We start from the raw sequence: 19239 nt of genomic DNA, 5'->3' as shown, positions 1-19239 counted from the left end.
GCGGTTATCCGGGCATGCTGCCGCCTCCTGGACCTGAAGCAAGGAAGCCGCCCGGTGGAGGAACACATTAGGGACTTCCTGTTCCTAGCGAGCGCCACCGACTATCCTGACTCTTCCCTGGTGGTGTTCTTCCAGGCTAGCCTGACCGGTTCGCTCCAGGAGCGGTTGCCGCCGGCGACGCGTGGCTGGACGCTCTGTGAATTCATGGAGGAGACACTTCTGGCATGCGGCTCACTGCTTACCGTGGAGGTGGTTGAGGATCCTGCCTCTCCTCCCACGGCGGTGGCCCTGTAGCCTCGACCGTCCTTGAGCCAGCGCCTGTAGCCTCGACCGTCCAAGAGCCAGCGCCAGCAGCCATGACCGTCCAAGAGCCAGCACCAGCGGCCATGACCGTCCAACAGCCAGCGCCCCTCGAACTGTCTAGGGCTCTGCTTTCAGAGCCTTCCAGAGCTCCGCCTCTCGAGCTTTCCAGAGCTTCGCCTCTCGAGCTTTCCAGAGCTCTGCCTCTCCAGCCTCTCGGGCCATCCAGGGCTCCACCTCTCAGAAGTCCTCTCCAGCTTTCCAGAGCTCCGCCTCTCGAGCTTTCCAGAACTCCGCCTCTCGAGCTTTCCAGAGCTCCGCCTCTTGAGCTTCCCGAGCCTTCCAGGGCTCCGCCCCTCAAGTCACTCGGGCCATCCAGAGCTCCGCCCCTCAAGTCACTCGAGCCTTCCAGGGCTCCATCTCTCGAGTCTCTCGAGCCTTCTAGAGCTCCGCCCCTCGAGCCTTCTAGAGCTCCGCCCCTCGAGCCCTCTAGAGCTCCGGCCCTCGAGCCTTCTAGAGCTCCGCCCCCTGAGCCTCCTACGGCACCGCCTCTCGAGCCTCCTTCGGCTCCGCCCCCAGAGCCTCCTACGGCTCTGCAACCAGAGACTCCAGAGCCTTCTAAAGCTCCGCCTCCCGAGCCTCCTACGGCTCTTCTCCCAGAGCCTTCTGAGCCCCCTATGGCTCCGCCCCTAAAGGCCCCTATGGCGCCACCTTCCTCGGCTCCGCCTCCTGAGCCTTCCTTGGCTCCACCTCCTGAGCCTCCCTCTGCTTCACCTCCAGAGCCTTCCAGGCCTCCGCCTCTAGAGCCTCCTGCAGCGCCACCTCCATCGGCTCTGCCTCCAGAGCCTTCCAGGCCTCCACCTTCAAAGCCTCCTATGGCGCCACCTCCCTCGGCTCTGCCTCCAGAGCCTTCCAGAGCTTCGCCTCTAGAGCCTCCTATGGCGCCACCTTCCTCGGCCCTGCCTCCTGAGCCTCCCACGGCCCTGACTCCTGAGCCTCCCACGGCTCTGCCTCCTGAGCCTCCCATGGCTCTGCCTCCTGAGCCTCCCACGGCTCTGCCTCCTGAGCCTCTCACTGCTCTGCCTCCTGAGGCCCCAGAGCCTCCCTCAGCTCCGCCTCCTGAGCCCCCAGAGCCTCCCTCAGCTCCGCCTCCTGAGGCCCCAGAGCCTCCCTCGGCTCCGCCTCCTGAGCCCCCAGAGCCTCCCTCAGCTTCATCTCCAGAGCCCCTCGCAGCTCCGCCCCCAGGGTCTCCTGCGGCCTTGCCTGCGCCTTCTTCGGCGCCACCACCCAGGTCTTCGACTGCGCCATTTCAGAAGTCCTCCTTTGCTCCGCCAGCTCCCCTAGTGGCCACTCTTCCTCCCAGGCCTCTTCGAACTGTCCCGGTCCTGTGGCCACCTCCCGGGTCCCCTGAACCGGCCCCTGTTCTGCGGCCATCTCCCAGACCTTCTAGACCTGTCCCTGTCCTGAGGCCGCCTCCCAGGCTTCCTGGACCTGTCCCTGTCCGATGGCCACCTCCCAGGCCCTCTAAACCTGTCCCTACCTGGGGGACGTTCCCCAGGCCACCCAACCTGGTTCCCTGCACACACCCCCAGAGACTGCTCACCTGCCCTCTCGGCCTCCCTGGTCTGCCCGTCTGCCCTTTATGCCCCCGTGGACTGCCTATTTGCCCCTTTTGCCTCCTTGGACTGCCTAATTTCCCCTTGTGCCCCCGTAGTCTGTCTCCATGTCCCTTGTGCCCCCTTTGGTCCATCTTTTTTTCCCCCTTGTCTAGCCCCTCTCGCCTTGAACATCTGTTTATCCCTGCTATTGTTTCTTGTCTGTGTCTTAAGTCCGTCCGGAATCCGGTCCTTTTGAGGGGGGATTCTGTCACGATTCCCTGTTGTCCTCACTGTGTTCTCTGTTTCTCTTGTCACGTTTCCATGTGGTCCGTCCCGTGTTTTCTGTTTCACCCTCGCCAGTCACGTTCTCTGTCATTTCTTGCTTGTTGTCCGCCTGTGTTTCACTGTCTCTGTTAAAACTACACTTCCCTTCTTCCTCACTCCTCATCACCGCTGTCACAGCGTTATTGTCTGCACCTGTCGCTTGTTTTGTTATCACTGTGTCTGTCTACTTAACCCCGTCGTTTCCTCTCTCCGTTGTCGATCATTACCGTTTCATGTTTATGCCTATGTGTAACCTCTCGTGCTTTCTCCAGGTTTTCCCAGCCCGTCGTGGATGCCCTGTCGTCTCGTGTTCCGCTCTGTGTTAGTTTGTGTTGGTTTACTTTTCCCCTCGTGGACTTCTTATTTGCTCCAGTGTTTATTCCCTCGTGTTTGATCAGTTTCATTGTGTTTTCAGTTGCCTGTTTTTCCCATCGTGGACTTTGCTTTGTGTTTACCCTTTTATTTATTATATGTTAAATAAAAACCGCATTTGGATCCGCACCTCTTGTCTTCCCATTCCTCAAGTGTGACAATATGACATACAAAACATACAATAGTGCAACATAACCGCAGTGCAACAGTAAAATGTCTGGTATAGTTCGGTAGTATGTAGATGTATGTGTGTATCAGTATGCTATGTTAGCAGAAAAGTAGTTTTAGTTTAGTCTCAAAGTTTGTAGTAAAACAATCATAACTGTGTAATTTGAATTATGCTAACTCATCTGTCAGCATGATGCCGGTGAATCACGTTCAGCCTCTTTGTACGTTACGTCATTGTTTTGGTCGATACTCACTCGCTCGCATCCCTATGGAGTGTGTGTACGAGTGCGAGCATGAGCAACAGGTAGGTGGCTGCAGTTCACTTAACGGCCACAAGTGTCATTAATAACATGGATTTCTGAATGTTACATACTGCACCTTTAACACTGGATAATCATATTCTCTTTGAATTCCACTCATCTTTTTAATCGTTTTCCATATTTCTTGTGTAGATATGTTTTTACCTGTTTCTTCACAAAATGATCTCCAGTATTCTTTCTTTGCTTCTCTTATTGTTCTCATTTCTGCCTGAGATTTCTTATATATTATAATATTTTCCCAGTTGTGGGTTTTATTCAATATTTTAAATGCTTTACTGCTTTTATACATTTCTCATTCCACAATGGTACTGTTCTCTCCATCCTCTTTCCTTTACTATTTGGAATACATATTTCTGCAGCATTCTTTATGGCTGCAACTATTTCTGTATTTATCCTATCTATGCTTCTTTCTTCATTAATCTCGATTCTTTCCAATCCTTCCTCACTCATTATCTTTTCCCAATTGGCTTTCTCATACTTAAATTGTCCTGCATTTCCTTGTTTTCCCTTCCTTATCTCACTAGTATTCATGATTGTACTTATTATTGGGTAATGATCACTTCAAACTGTAAATTTCTTTAAACTTTTCCAGTTCATTATTCCTCCTAATGTACTTGATAGTGTTAAATCCAGTGATGACTCTAATCCTGATTTCACATCCACCTGTGTACAATTCCCATCATTTAAGCATACCAAGATTTTCGCTTCCATCAATTCTTCAATCATCATTCCATTTATATCTGTTCTTATTACACCCCATAATGTGTTATGTACATTAAAATTCCCACATCACCCTTTCACCACTTTGAACTTTTATATTTTCTATATTTTCTATATTTCTATCATTTTTGGCATATTTCTTCTTTTCTTGGGTGACCATACATCCTCTTGACATGTCCTCTTTTTCGGACGTTAAAAAAGCGTTCGGCCGGGATTTCTAAATTTGCGTAAATGTCCGGGATTCGGCTTTAGTTGAATTATGATGTGCATCTGGTCTAATACTTCATTGTGTGTGCAAGCATATTTGCATTGCTTTAACCCCTCTTTGTAAGTCTCACCTTCACACACACCAATTGGTCGAATATAAGATGCTTGCAGCAACTATTGGCCAAATGTCTGCCTGTCAATCTCTCCACGAACTCATGAAGCACTGTTGTGTTCGGCATCAAACAGTTGCTTGACAGTAGCAGCAAATGACAGCTGAGTGAAACAATGCCCAAACGAATTTGTACAAATTTACAGAAGTTTTGCAAAAACAATTCCCCTAAAAATTGCTTTCGTCCAGGTCGAGATCCGTGGGAAGCAGAATGTATGACACGTAAAGCTAGCACTTATGTGTCAGTTGCTAATGATTTATTGCAAGTAATTTAGAAGTGCACATTAGCTCTGCGATGCATAAAGGGTCAGCAAAAGGTGAAAGTTCATCAGGTAAATGAACGGACTACTTTTTGCGACCAGGTAAAATTTGTATCACATTGCTTCATTTTCCATGGCCATTCAAAAATAACAGTAATAGAAAACGACATTCATAAGAATTATTAATATTTATGTTATGCTAATAGTGTCTTTTTCACTGTTTTATAGTTTGCATTCAAAGTAACACTATTTTGAACCCTATTATTCCACCCCTAACCCCAAAACACCCCTCTTTTTGGAAAACCAGAATATGGTCACCCTATCTTTTCTATCCATATTTCCACTACTATATATTCCATTATTTCTCCTTTTTCCAAGATTCTATGAGGTATTCCATCTTTTAAGAATGTGACACACCCACCACCTTTAACTTCTCATCTCACACTTGTATATCCTTTTACCATATATTTTATTAACCATATTATTTATATACCCTTTAAATTCTTGACCATTAGTACATATACTTCTTGCATTCCATTGTAGGATTAATAACAAAATCAATGTTATCCAAGCCATGATCATACAAAGAGCACAACGTTTGTCTTGTTTACTATCATTACTATCATTCTGTTATTCTGCTATTACTATTTAATCTCCTTGTCTCTTCAATACAATTGCCTGTTCCACCTGAGGAACCTCTGTGTACCCCCTGGTTGCCCCACAATCAAGGGTAGTTATGGGGAGGAACCCATGAGATGGGACAGGGCAGTAAAAGGTGCCCGCCACGACTTTGTGAGCTCCTCATGCACTTCTGGGAAGAAAGAGACTGGGGCAGAGTGCTGCACACATTCATTCCAGGAATCAGTCATCCGGCCGCAAATGATCAGGGCAGGGCAGAGGGTTCCACTTCAACCCGACGCTCATGGCAGCCCAGGCAAAAAACATTCCTCTTTGAAAGAAAGAAAGCCGCGATCACAATGTCTACTTGGTCATGTTCTCGCAGTGAGAAGCAGCAGTATCAGGTCCCCGCTCCCGGATCCATACCTGAAGCTCAGGAGAGAGCATTCGCAGATACTGCTCAAGAATAATTATTTCTCCAATTTCCTCAATAGTTTTACCTTTAGGTCGAATCCACTTCCCATACAGCTCCTTCAGCCTGGCATACAGTTCATTGGGACTCTCAGATGATTCAACCTCCAGAGAACGAAATCTTTGTCGATAAGTTTCTGAATCAATATCATACTTTCTCAGAATAGCCGACTTAACACTCTCATAATCCAGCAAATCATCAATGTCCATAAGTACATATGCCGCTCGGGCCTTACCGGTCAGTAGGGGAATCAGGCGGAACGCCCAGTCAGCCTTAGGCCAACTACATGCTGCAGCAATCCTCTCAAAGGTTATCAGAAAATGTTCTATGTCATCAGAGTCACTGAACTTTTCTAATCTGGGTTCTTTGATCCAGGACTGACCTCTGTCTTGGTCCACGTGGTGAAGTACTCTTTCCCCCCCTTACAGGAAATGCTTGATCAAGATCAGGGTCACCATCCTGACTTTCCTCTGGACTTGGATTCATCGAACGTGGATCAGGGGCGGGTGGAGCATGAGTACGAGCTTGTACCTCCATCTGAAGTAAGCCAAACTGGTGCTGCAACGCCTTAAATCGTCGTTCTTGATCCTTTTGTTCTTGGGCCCTCCCGAGCATCCATCTCCGCCATGTGGGCCCGGAACAGACTCGTCAAATCTGCCAGTGTTGGCTCCTGCCCTCCAGACTCCTCTGGGACAATCTCCTCCCCATTCTCTATGGCCTCCCCTTCTTCTTCCTGTCCTTCCTTTGGTATCATCCTTTGGGCCCCTCTTCTTCCAGGCCAACTCATGGCTCAAAAAAAAAACCCAGGGAGGATCGCAAAGGGGAAAAACAAAAAAAATAGGAAACCTGCGCCCTCTGCTGATCCCACTTCTGACACCATATGTGAGGGACCAAGCAGTCAAGGGCAAAGGACACAGGATTTCCAACCAAAAATAATTTATTAAACATAAAAAAAACTAAAGTTACAAAATCAAATAATTGAAAAACTGAATGAAAATAAAGTCAGGTCTTGGGCCCATAAAGAAAGGGGTCAACTAAACAGGACCAAACTTAACAGAAATGAAATCAAACCAACCCAACCAACATGACCTCCCAATGACACACATGGAGAACTTATATATACAAAGGACTAGTCCATTAAACACTTACAGGGGACCCCACAATCATCACTTAAGACAATTACAAAAAAAAATAAAGTAATTAACTCCAAAATTATCAATAAAGAGGTCATAAAATAACCTACTAAAATAATTATAATAAACAAAATGTAAAATAGAATAATAAACAAAACTAACATAATCAATCATACACCCCTTTTGCTAATCAACAAAATGGATTAACCCAACAGCATAAAATGGCAGCCGCTGACGCCAGCCCTTCCTTTAATGGAATGGACCTCCACCGGAACTCTGCGTCCCAGGCAGCACCAAACCTCCACTTTCCACATGCAGGTAACTTAAACTCAAAAGAAATCAACATTAACACAATATACCAATGACAACTGGATAGTGTGCACCCAACCCAGTCATGTATGATAAAAGTGTAAATAATAAATAAAGTGAATGTAATGAACCAAATCTGTGTCTGTCATTATTATGAAATCTATATAAAGTGGTCTGTAACAAAATATTGAATAATGCAATGTACTAAAAGGTAACCAAAATAATATAAACAAACAAAAGGAAAAAAATGTGTTTTTGCATGGGTTAGTTACCGCCTTGCTGTGGGGCCACGTTGTCGGCCATCACACCTGTATTGATCCAATTAACAGCCTTAAAAATGTGTACACAAAAATGTGTCATCTTTTTGTTACGGTTGATGTTCAAACCTTGTTTGCTCACGTAACTGTCAGCTGTAATAAATGATATTCCCATTAAAATTCTATGTAATTAAAATATTCCCTGAGTAAATAACAATATAGGAACTGTATCTAAAATAAATAAGGTGTGATAAATAGTAACTACAATATGCTGGAAAAATAGACATTTATTTATTTTAATATCCTATATTTAATGTGTTGAAACTTGACACTGGGCAACGAAACCTGAAAACTGCACCTTTTGATCTTTTCATGCTGAAGAGCCCCTTAAAAGTACATGTTTTTGTTGTTGTTCTTGTTGTTTGTTTTTGTCTAACAAATGAATTCTGCACTTGCCCAGCATTCAAATCTCAGAAAGAAATTCGTCTTATGGAAAATATTTGCACACCAAAAGAATAATAATTTGCATTTATTAATCACAGGGGTTAGTACTTGACATATACAAATGGACATCCGCAGCAGCAGTCTTAATAAAACGAGTATATAAAATGTCTAAATCCCGTAATCACAGACGACTGTGATTCGTGCATCCTGAGCAGCGCTGATTAAAGTAGCAGGTATCATGTGACGTTATGCGCAGCTTCGTAAGTGGTATGAATAATAATTTACACGTGAATAATTACACTGATAATCTTTAATAGACTTTGAAATTGAACATATACAGTGATAATTGATAGCAGACGAATTATTATTTGAGCCCATCGTATCTGACCAAATTAGAGACCACTTTCGGACTCCGAAGCCCCGCCCGTTCTTTTATTGCTTTGTAGTGCTGTTTGTCTTTCTACCCGCTTCTTCTATTTCTGTGGATTGTACTTGCTTGAACAGTAATACAGATCTGTTTCGACATAAATAATAAGTCGTTATTATTTGTTATTCCTCGGGTACCTGAGTTTATTTCGTTTCGTTATGAGATTGTGGTTCGCAGCAGTACAGTCGTCAGAGCAGTATCGGTGACGAGCATCGAACAGGAACCCGTTCTAGACATTATTTCATATTGAATGCTTGGAGGTGCAGTTCTGGTCTGGCCCAGACTGACGGGTTAGGTAAAGATGGGTTTCAAGTGGACTGTGTTGTTCTGGCTGCTGTGTTTGATAATATTGGTTAACGGCAGCAAGAGGAGACAAGCGAGCTGTCCCACATTATGTACCTGCAGTAAAGATAACGCTTTATGTGCCAATTCCGTATCAATACCGAGGAGCTTCCCACCCGATGTCATCTCACTGTGAGCAATAATAATTATAATTATAATAGTTGCTGATAACAGTCTGATAACGCTAAGCCTGTTCCTGTCTTCATTTGTAATGTTTTTGTTTAAATGTTTCAGATCATTCGTGAAGTCCGGCTTTAATGAAATCCCTAAAGAGAGTTTTATTCACACACCAGCCCTGCATCTCCTGTGAGGCTCCTCAACATCACGAGACAGTCATGTTTTCATATGGAGGGATGCTCAAAATTGATGAACACAAATAACACAGTTCTGCCTAGTCATGTTAAAATTTTTTACTTTCTCTATGAATTCTGAAAGTACTCCTAATGTGATCACTTATAATCAGTTGTATGTTCTCATAAATAATGTGTCGCAAACATATTCAACACTCACAAACCACACTTAAAAATGTTAGTGTCTAATTTAAAAAATGTCTTTGTATTATGTAACAAATTATTAATCAAAATTGCATTTATATTAAGAAAGCATAAGCACAGCTTTTAAACTAAACATTTCTAAATTAAAAAAGTTTGTCAAGTTTCAAAATATATAGAGTAAAAATAAATAGATATAGGTATATATATTATTAAGCGTAATATACAGTTGAAGTCAGAAGTTTACATACACCTTAGACATTCACATCCATTTAAACTCAGTTTTTCACAATTCCTGACATTTCCTGACATCATAGAAAACATTCCCTGTCACTACTTTATTTTAAGAATGTGAAATGTTACTGGGGCTTGGGTAGCTCAGCGAGTAGTGACGCTGATTACCACCCCTGGAGTCGAAAGTTCGATTCCAGGGTATGCTGAGTGACTCCAGCCAGGTCTCCTAAGCAACCAAATTTTCCCAGTTGCTAGGGAGGATAGAGTCACACGGGGTAACCTCCTTTGTGGTCGCAATTAGTGGTTCTCGCTCTTAATGGGGCATGTGGTAATTTGTGCATTGATCGCGTAGTGTAGCATGAGCCTCTCCACGGTGTCACGTGATAAGAAGCACAGATTGATGCTCTCAGAAGCAGAGGCAACTGAGTTGACCTTGTCCTCTGCCACCCAGATTGAGGTGAGTAACCGCTCCACAATGAGGACCAACTAAGTTGTGGGAATTGGGTATTCCAAATTGGGACAAAAGGGATAAAAAAATTCAATAAAAAAATCCAATTGAGGTCAGGGCTTTATGATGGCCACTCCAATACCTTTGTTGTCCTTGAGCCATTTTGGCACAACTTTGGAGGTATGATTGGGGTCATTGTCCATTTGAAAGACCCATTTGCGACCAAGCTTTAACTTCATGGCTGATGTTTTGAAATGTTGCTTCAATTTATCCACATAATTTTCCTTCATCATGATGCCATCTATTTTTCTGCAGCAAAGCACCCCCACAACAGGATGCTGCCACCCCCATGCTTCATGGTTGGGATGGTGTTCTTCGGTTTACAGGCATCATCCTTTTTCCTCCAAACATAACAATGGCCATTGTGGTCAAAATTTAAATTTTTGTTTCATCAGACCTGAGGAAATTTCTCCAAAAAGTAAGATCTTTGTCCCCATGTGCACTTGCAAACTGTAGTCTGGCTTTTTTTATGGTGGTTTTGGAGCAGTGGCTTCTTCCTTGTTGAGCAGCATTTCAGGTTATGTCAATATAGCACTCGTTTTACTGTGGATATAGATACTTGTCTACCTGTTTCCTCCAGGATCTTCACAAGGGTCTCTGCTGTTGTTCTGGGATTGATTTGCACTTTTAGAACCAAACTATGTTAATTTCTAGGAGACAGAATGCATCTCCTTCCTGTGCGGTGGTACTTTCAGGCATTTGGAAATGGGGTCCACAATTTTTTTTTTATCAGATCTTGGCTGATTCCTTTTGAATTTCCAATGTTGTCAAGCAAAGAGGCACTTAGTTTGAAGGTAGGCCTTAAAATACATCCTCAGATACACCTCCAATTGACTCCAATTAGCCTATCAGAAGCTATATGTCTTAAGCCTTGACATCATTTTCTTGGAATGTTCTAAGCTGCTTGTTGTTAGCACAGTTAACTTGGTGTAGGTAAACTTCTGACCCACTGGAATTGTGATATGGTCAATTAAAAGTGAAACAATCTGTCTGTAAACAATTATTGGAAAAAATACTCATGTCATGCACAAAGTAGATGTCCTAAATGACTTGCAAAACTATAGATTGCTAATATGAAATTTGTGGATTGGTTAAAAAATTAGTTTTAATGACTTCAACCTAAGTGTATGTAAACTTCTGACTTCAACTGTACAAGTCTGGCTGCTCTGGTTTATGCTGCTTTGGCTTCTTTTGGAACTATTTTCATAGGTGGTCCTAAAATAAACAAAATGTCTGAGAACGTGCTAAAAACAGTGTAAGAAGCTTTCAGAATCTTTGTCACTTTGTTTAATTTACCTTTTTCCAATATACTTTTCCGTGTTTTTTAAATTCACAGTTACTACAGTTCTACTATAGCAACTTTAGTAACTATTGTACTGTGCCAGAAATGTTTTGTAAGGGAAATCAGTCACTTGAATGTTAAATCTAGTCAATGTTATAGGCAGTAATGCAAAGCTTACTCATATTGTAAATCTCAATATATATTATTTCTCCTAGTCTTTTCACAGCAAACATGTTTGACTCTATAAATGAAGATGCATTTCTTGGTCTTCCTCACCTGGAGTATCTGTAAGTGATTTTATGAGCTGTTGATTATCCCTGCGGCATGAAGATACTATCACTGATCTGATTGACTTTGTTTTTTTTGGGGGGTTTGTAACTAACTTTGCTGTTTTTCTACAGGTTCATTGAAAACAACCAAATCAAGTCCATATCGCCTTTCGCCTTCAGAGGACTCAAATCCTTAATTCACTTGTAAGGACATCAGCATAATACGACTGGATTATATTGATTAAAATCATCCAGTGTGACAAATTTACTTTGAGTACATGACATTAAATGTCCACAGTTTTAGTTTTTTTTCAGAGCAGGTGTAGTGAGATTATTTAGATTGTAGTTTCAGTTCAAGAAATACAGTTTCACTGTTTATTGTCTAGTAGCCTACTAATGAGCAAGTCAATGCAATAATAATTTAGAAAGATAAAACTTTTGCTGAATTTATTTTTTCTTGAAATATTTGGTGTCATTCATTTTGCCCCAGCCTATGATGTACAGCACATAGACATGTCAAGTCAAGTCAATTTTATTTGTATAGCGCCTTTCACAACACACATCGTTTCAAAGCAGCTTTACAAAATATCAGCATTAACAGACGATAAAACTGTAATGTCTATAAAGTCGATTAATCATCATTGTGTAATTTAGATAAAATACGATTTTTAATAGTGTTTAAAAATAATTAAATGATAATTGTATTAATAACCCCAGTGAGCAAGCTGTAGGTGACTGTGGCAAGGAACACAAAACTCCATAAGATACACATATATTTGTAATTGAACTGCAGATGTCTCCTTACTGTTCTGAGAATTGGGAATACTGGGATAAACTACAGCGCTCGTTATCCTGAAAAAAATGACAGGCCTTGAGTAATGAAATAAATAAATTCAAAGGCACCCACTGTTAAAATCTTGTAATAGTGAATGTCTACCTGACTTACTAAAAGTTTCTCTTAATTAAAAAAACAGACTAGAGAGATGTCTATATTGCACCCACTTATTAATATATATATATAAAGGTACTTTATATCATGTAACTGTCTGTATTTTTTCAGTTGATTAGCCGTTATTTCACTAATATTCAAAGACACAATCAGCCAGCTTGATTCATTCTATATAAGATTTGATACATTACATAGGTCTGGTTTCTCTCTACTAATCAAGAGTATCATTTGTTTTTTTTAAATGTCATTGCAGAAGCCTGGCCTTCAATAGTCTGGAGACATTGCCGAAAGATATTTTCAAAGGAATGGAAGCTTTGACTAAAGTGTATGTATGCAAATGTGTGACATAATTTATATATAGTAACTGTCAGTGATATATGACACCAATGAAACTCATAGATCATTTTTTATTTTTTTGTCTAGAGATTTGAGAGGCAATCTTTTCAGCTGTGATTGTAAACTGAAGTGGTTAGTGGATTGGATGTGTCAAACAAATGCAACCGTGGATCAGATCTATTGCAATGGCCCTGAATCTTACCAGGGCAAGAAAATCAATGACCTTGTGCCGCAGTCATTTGATTGCATTACAACAGGTTGGTTATTCATCATAATATACAGTATATTCATTATATTCACTGCATTTACTCCACACCAAATGAAGAGTTGTCAGAATCTTTAACATTTGGCAATTTGATGGTTGGTTCTGCAGATTTTTCGTTGCAGAAGTCACTTGAATTTCAGTCCATTTCCGTCGAGGCTTTTGTGTTTGGTGGTGACCAGTATGTAGTATTCGCCCAGCCTTTCATCGGTAGGTGTAGTTTCATGGAATGGGATCATGTCCAAATGGAATTCCGAAACTTCGATAACATCACAAGTAAGCAAATTACAATGGAGTCTCTTGCATACTTACAGTGTCTAATATTACACATTGACTTTCACATTGGAATTTAAATTGCACTGTTAAGGAATAGTTCACCCAAAAATGTAAATGTTGTCATCATTTACTGACCCTCGTGTTGTTCCAATCCCATATGGCTTTCTACTGTGGAATATAAAAGGAGATATTAGGCAGAACGTTTATGCTGCTCTTGTTCATCCAAAGAAAGCATACAGTGACAAGTGTCTGTCATGTTTGATGTGTAACTCATTTTTTTTGCAGTGATGGTCCATTATTGCTACAACTAATCATCAGTCATAATCAAAAAAGAAAATAATCCACAACAAAACTCATTATCAGTTGTTTAGATATGTCCGATGTGCACAGATACATTTGTTCAGAGACGTTACTTTACAATAGTGACTTACATTTAGTAATGTGCATTTGAAGTTTTATCTTACATCAAACTTCACTGAGCGAGCGACCGTGCGTGCACCTGTGTCAATCAAAGCAATCACACAATCCTTGTGATTAAACTATGGCGTTAGATAAACATTGGTTTAAACATCAAATTTAGGTTTAATTGTAACCATAATTTAAGAAACAATAGTTAAAAGAACATTAACTGTACAGAATCCCTCATATTTATCGAATAAATATAACATTCTTGATCTCATCAGTTATCACTTAGATTGTGGTTTTGTTTTATCATTTATAATTTCAATTGTCCAAACTGAGGATACAATTTATATTTGAAAATCTTTTTGGTACGCAATGTATAGCATACATTCATTTATGCTTTGTAAAAAATTAACAACAATGTACAATAAATGTACAACGTAAAATAACAAAACAAAAACAATGTGCCGTTTTTATCTGATTAATCAAATAATCAAAGAAATAACTGAATATGAATTGATTATCAAAATAATCGTTGAAATAAACTTTCCTGAAGTGCTGTAATCTCTGCCTTCTCTGTTATAAAAGTGCCGTGATAGTAGATTGTATAATATCTTGTAGCGGTTACTAATGTTTGGAATTGCACGAACGCTTGAACCTGCATTACTTGATTACACAATGTACGTGAACTGATCTGAGAGCGCCGCCATGTGCATGCACACAGAGACCATGTTCATCTGTCTTTAAATCACAAATGACCAACTTGCCATTTTTATGTTATTTTGATTAATTGTGCAGCCTTGAACTATAGTGAAATTAGTCTACTGATGCGCTCTTTATGAAACTTCAAAGCACATTCAAATCATCGTGATATTCTCGATATTGGTCAATTTTACATTGTCAACAAAATGATCTTGATTATATTGTTAATATTCAATATATCCCCAGCCCTATTCTGAAGATATGGATTTAACCACCAGAGTCGTCTGGGGTACTTTTATTTTGCCCATATTAGTGCTGCACGATTAATCATATAGCAATCTCGATGTCAGCCTGTGCGATTATATGACAGCAAAATGCTGCGATTATATTAAATAAATAAGTGCATGTGTGGACGTGACAGCCCATACTCTCTGAGAGCTGTTTGCCCATTTTCTACACCGCTAATAAAAAGATGACCAGTTAGTCTCAGTTTACAGAGTGGCATGTGTGGTCATGTGAGTTTCCGGTGTTCAGCGTAGAAATCAAGTGAAGAATATAGCTGCAAGCAGCAATGCGGATTCCTCCTCAAAATGGCAAATCATTTAAAATTGATCAGTAGATGGTTGGGGATAAACCCTCCCAATTAAGGAATTCAAAAAAACATGTCTTCGTCTGAATCCTAAACGAAACATTTTCAATGTACAGGAAAATCCATACCGGACCTTATGGATCCTTGAGGCTTTTTTGTTCCCAATGAGAAATGCGGCATGTACACCAAGTTTCAGAAGAATTGGACAAATGGGGTGGATATTATATCATTTTGAAAAAAAATATTGGGGCGTGGCCTGTAGCGCCACCTATGGGCAAATGTTGGTCATTCTTGGTTTGTGGGTTCCTGTTGGCCTGTAGTATAAATGTACAAAATTAGAAAATATTTGACCAGAAAATGGGAATTTTGGAGTGGCCTGTAGCTCCCCTAGGGACCTAATGTGGGCCTTTCTTGGTTTGTGGGTTCCTGTCGGCCTGTAGAATCAATACACCAAATTAGAAAATGTTTGACCAGAAAATGGGATTTTTGGAATTACCTGTAGCGCCTCTAATGGCGTAATGTTGGCCATTCGTGGTTTGTGGGTTCCTGTTGGCATGTAGTATCAGTGTACCAAATTAGAACATTTTTGACCAGAAAATGGGAATTTTGGCATGGCCTGTAGCTCCCTAGGGGTGAATGTTGTCCATTCTTGGTTTGTGGGTTCCTGTCTGCCTGTAGTATCAATGTACCAAATAAAAAAAAATTTGACCAGAAAACGGAATTTTGGCGTGGCCTTTAGCGCCCCTAGTGGCTGAATGTCGGCCATTCTTGGTTTGTGGGTTCCTGTTGGCCTGTAGTACCATTGTACCAAATTAGAACATTTTAGACCAGAAAATGGGAATTTCGACATGGCCTGTAGCGCCCCTAGGGGCTTAATGTTGGCCATTCTTTACGCAGTACTTCAGAGTGATGTCATCTTGAAGTATGTTAGGTTTGAAAAACCATCAGTCAAAATTACATTTGATTTATTGACAGGTATATATTGTTAAAATTTGGACATTTACATAAACACGCCCTTTCAGACATTTTGTATCACATTCATTTTTCCTAAGTAATGTTTTCAAGGATGTCCATTCTACAAATGTGTACCAAATTTCAAGTCAATTGGAGCTACGGTTCAGGAGAAGAAGAGTATTTTTAGGTTTTCGCAAATTTTCAACGTACGGGAAAATCCATCATGGTGAAAGTTATGGGTCCTTAAGGCTTTTTTGTTCCCCATGAGGAATGAGGCATGTACACCAAGTTTCAGAAGATTTAGACAAATGGCGTGGAAATTGTATCACTTTGAATGAAAAATCACTTTGAAAATCTCTACTTTCACTTTCACTTCTCTCTTAAGATTTTTTTTCTGTTTTTTTTTGTGTGATTTACATAAGCATATCACAAGCAATTTTATTTGAAAGACTATCTAGGCACATAATAACACTGTATAGCTGTGACTGTTTATAACTATTTCAAAATGTAGCCTACAAGCTCACACTTTAAATGGTCAGTGCTTTGATTTTTAAATCATTAAAATAGCAACAGATCCAGTGAAAAAATGGAGTGATTGTGTTTACATGCCATTCAAAAACGTGGCATTTTACAAGGTAAGAGAGAAATAAAAAAACTTAAAATAATACCATTTGTACTTCTCAATTACTTGGGAATGTCTATGTTCAGGACCTAAGGCTAAATTGTTACTGTCTCTTTAAGAGGCTTTTATCGCATGATACGATACTTAAGGCACAGTTCAGTTTAATCTTTTGAGAACTGAGAAGTATCATTATTTTCGTTTTGTGCCATGCTTGTTGCATTTGTATTCATTGTGAGATGATAAAATACAGACTGCGTGAATGGTTGATTTTGTTCACTTGAATTTTGTGACGTGTTTCAGAAAAATAATCGCGAAGACAGAGACTGAGCACCCTGTTTATTTATTTTACAAAAGCACAAGGTTTTGTTGTTATTGTAAGTGTACACAAATAAAAGTACACATTTCATAGTTCGTAATGATGTCTTGCATGTTTCTGTATGGGCAAAAATGACGCAGTATTTTGTTTAAGCTGTTAACGCTGTTTCGAGAGAAAAATCTTAACAGGACACCACAGCGGCATCCGTGTTGTTCACAATAATTCATAATTAAATATATTGATACCCAATTTCTTTATCAACTGTTTGTTCACTTGATACATAACAGACTCCTCAATATATCATGTATTTTGACACTCTGTTGTATGAAATTGTCCGTTCAGACGCAAGCAGCAGCGAAAGACATCGGAGTGCGTGAGTTAGACGCGACGCGGCTCGCTGTGTCACACAAACAGCTCGCAAGCATGTATTTGAGTTGTTTTGACATTTGTTGAGTTGAATAGTGTAAAATCGCTTGAATGTTCAAACAGGCAAACATTGTATACAACCGACAAACCTTCATGATGATGCGAGCAAAAATGATCTCGCCTCGCGGTTTGCGTGTTGTCAGAGACAATTAACACCATGGAAATCTAGGCCCGCGGACGGGCCCTTAAATGTACAAAATAAAAGTATGCGATAAACAAAACAGCTGTGTGTTACATTGGTACACATGCCACATATCTTTGGAAAGCTACATTTCTTGATTTTCTATTGATATAAACCATTTTAAGATACAATCACAACAGCAGGTACAATCTATATCTTTGTCAGACCACCAACATATAAACAACCAATAACAAAATTTAGGCAACTCACCTATGATGCCTCATAGTTGTACACTGAGCCATAACTTCCCGACAAAAACGGTGTTGTTTCATTGTCAAATGTCCAAATGATCAAATCAAGTAAAATGTTTAGTCCAAATCACAGTATTACATCAATAAATATCCACAGACTCTTGTTGCATCATTTCAAAGCACCTGGCAGCTGTGCCTAATCTTTCACATATTACCGGTAATAACTTCAGTTCAGATGTAAACATTTCCTATATCCGGTATCAAAATGGAAGCACGCACTCTGGCCTTTCGATTGACACCTCATTTGACCCAATAGGAGCTTCCATGTCCTGTCCACAGCCTTCAATACCCAACCACCATCTGTGTCGAGTGTAAGGGCATACCCACTTTCCTTTGTTTACTGATCAAACCAATTACATTGAAGAGTGGAAATGACTGACGCATCGTATAGCCAATGAAATTCTGAAAACAGTGATATGCGGCTTTAGTGGAACTATTAGATGACGGCTCTGTTATTCCTGTGCGCAAAGTTTCCTCGAAGTTTACCCCTGCTGTGCGCCTCCGTGCGTAAATGCATGCAGAGCTGCTTTGGAACTGTTTACACATTTGGCGATTTAAATATGGTGAAACGGACGCTGAAAAACAGGATTTTCACCCCAGGATGTGATATAAGAAGGCATTCATTGTCAGAATTCTGAGTTTGGAGATGAAATTTCTGAAAACAATACAGATGATTCAGAGGCAGATGGAGAGATGAGACACGGCTCTGGACAAGTAAGTGTTTTCTTGTGTTTATAACATATATTACTGTATATTCCGCATAAATAAGCTTTAGTTTGAATAATGAATACACATTTTGTAATTACCCTTTGTCCTGTGTTTCCTCAGTGAGTGTTTGAACCGTTTGTGCGTGTTTTTAGTTCATTGTTTGTTTCAGATCTATTGACATGCTATATAGATGTTTTGTATATTTACTGTAAAATATATATATATATATATATATATATATATATATATATATATATATATATATAGTAAATAAATCAATAAATATAAGTTGAAAATAAGAATATATGTTGTGTTTGAGAGTCTATTTGTTACAATGCGGGGAGGTGGGGGAGGTGTAGGGCCATCTATTTGTTACAGTGCTGAATTCATGGGGAGGTGTAGGCCCATCTCTTTGTTCCATAGTACATTGGCAAAGTATACAGTATTTACAGTAAATATACATACAATAATACATTTTTACACACTCGAAAAGAAAAACTAATATATATATATATATATATATATATATATATATATATATATATATATATATATATAGAATACAGAAAAGATGGAGAAGTTGTGTCTAGCTTTGTAAATTACATTTATTTATTATCCCCCACTCAGCAAGCGGCCACATAAAGTGGAGCAGCAGGACAGCACCTCATCAAGAGAGGAGGGCTTTCAGAGAGACCCTTGCTGAGGAGCATGGCAGAGTTGGGGTCTCAATCCACAGCCAGACCCGTATCTCCTGCTCCACGAAGAGCACATCACAGGCTGTTGCACATCACCAAATCTTGCACCGCTGGTCGTCTGAAGTGCAGGCAGTGTCATGCAAAGACACCAGTGAAGTACTCTCCTGTGTTGTGCCTATGTGCTTTGTACACAAATGTGACTGCTACAATGACTGGCATGTTGCTAGAAACATGTACAATTTTATAATGGTTTGTAAATACTTTATGTAAAAATTAATGTAAATAGTTTGTTGTGTATTTTTTATATAAACAAATTGTCCACCATAGCACTAGTTTTGACTCTTTT

The 19239-nt window shown here is 40.4% G+C and overlaps 1 protein-coding gene across 1 annotated transcript in view; it reads left to right on the top strand.

The window, feature by feature from the left end:
* The first annotated feature begins 8083 nt into the window (after window positions 1-8083).
* lgi1a (leucine-rich, glioma inactivated 1a) overlaps window positions 8084-19239 on the top strand; it is a 14380-nt gene continuing 3224 nt past the window's right edge. The window contains exons 1-7 of the mRNA XM_052090288.1: window positions 8084-8572; window positions 8675-8746; window positions 11171-11242; window positions 11357-11428; window positions 12427-12498; window positions 12597-12766; window positions 12883-13047. Of these exons, the coding sequence (XP_051946248.1) occupies window positions 8400-8572; window positions 8675-8746; window positions 11171-11242; window positions 11357-11428; window positions 12427-12498; window positions 12597-12766; window positions 12883-13047 (796 nt within the window). The 5' untranslated portion in view covers window positions 8084-8399. The remainder of the gene's footprint in view (window positions 8573-8674; window positions 8747-11170; window positions 11243-11356; window positions 11429-12426; window positions 12499-12596; window positions 12767-12882; window positions 13048-19239) is intronic.

The sequence above is a fragment of the Xyrauchen texanus genome, chromosome 24, assembly GCF_025860055.1.
Source record: "Xyrauchen texanus isolate HMW12.3.18 chromosome 24, RBS_HiC_50CHRs, whole genome shotgun sequence".
Classification (NCBI taxonomy): domain Eukaryota; kingdom Metazoa; phylum Chordata; class Actinopteri; order Cypriniformes; family Catostomidae; genus Xyrauchen; species Xyrauchen texanus.
This window is presented reverse-complemented; position numbering and strand designations above follow the sequence as displayed.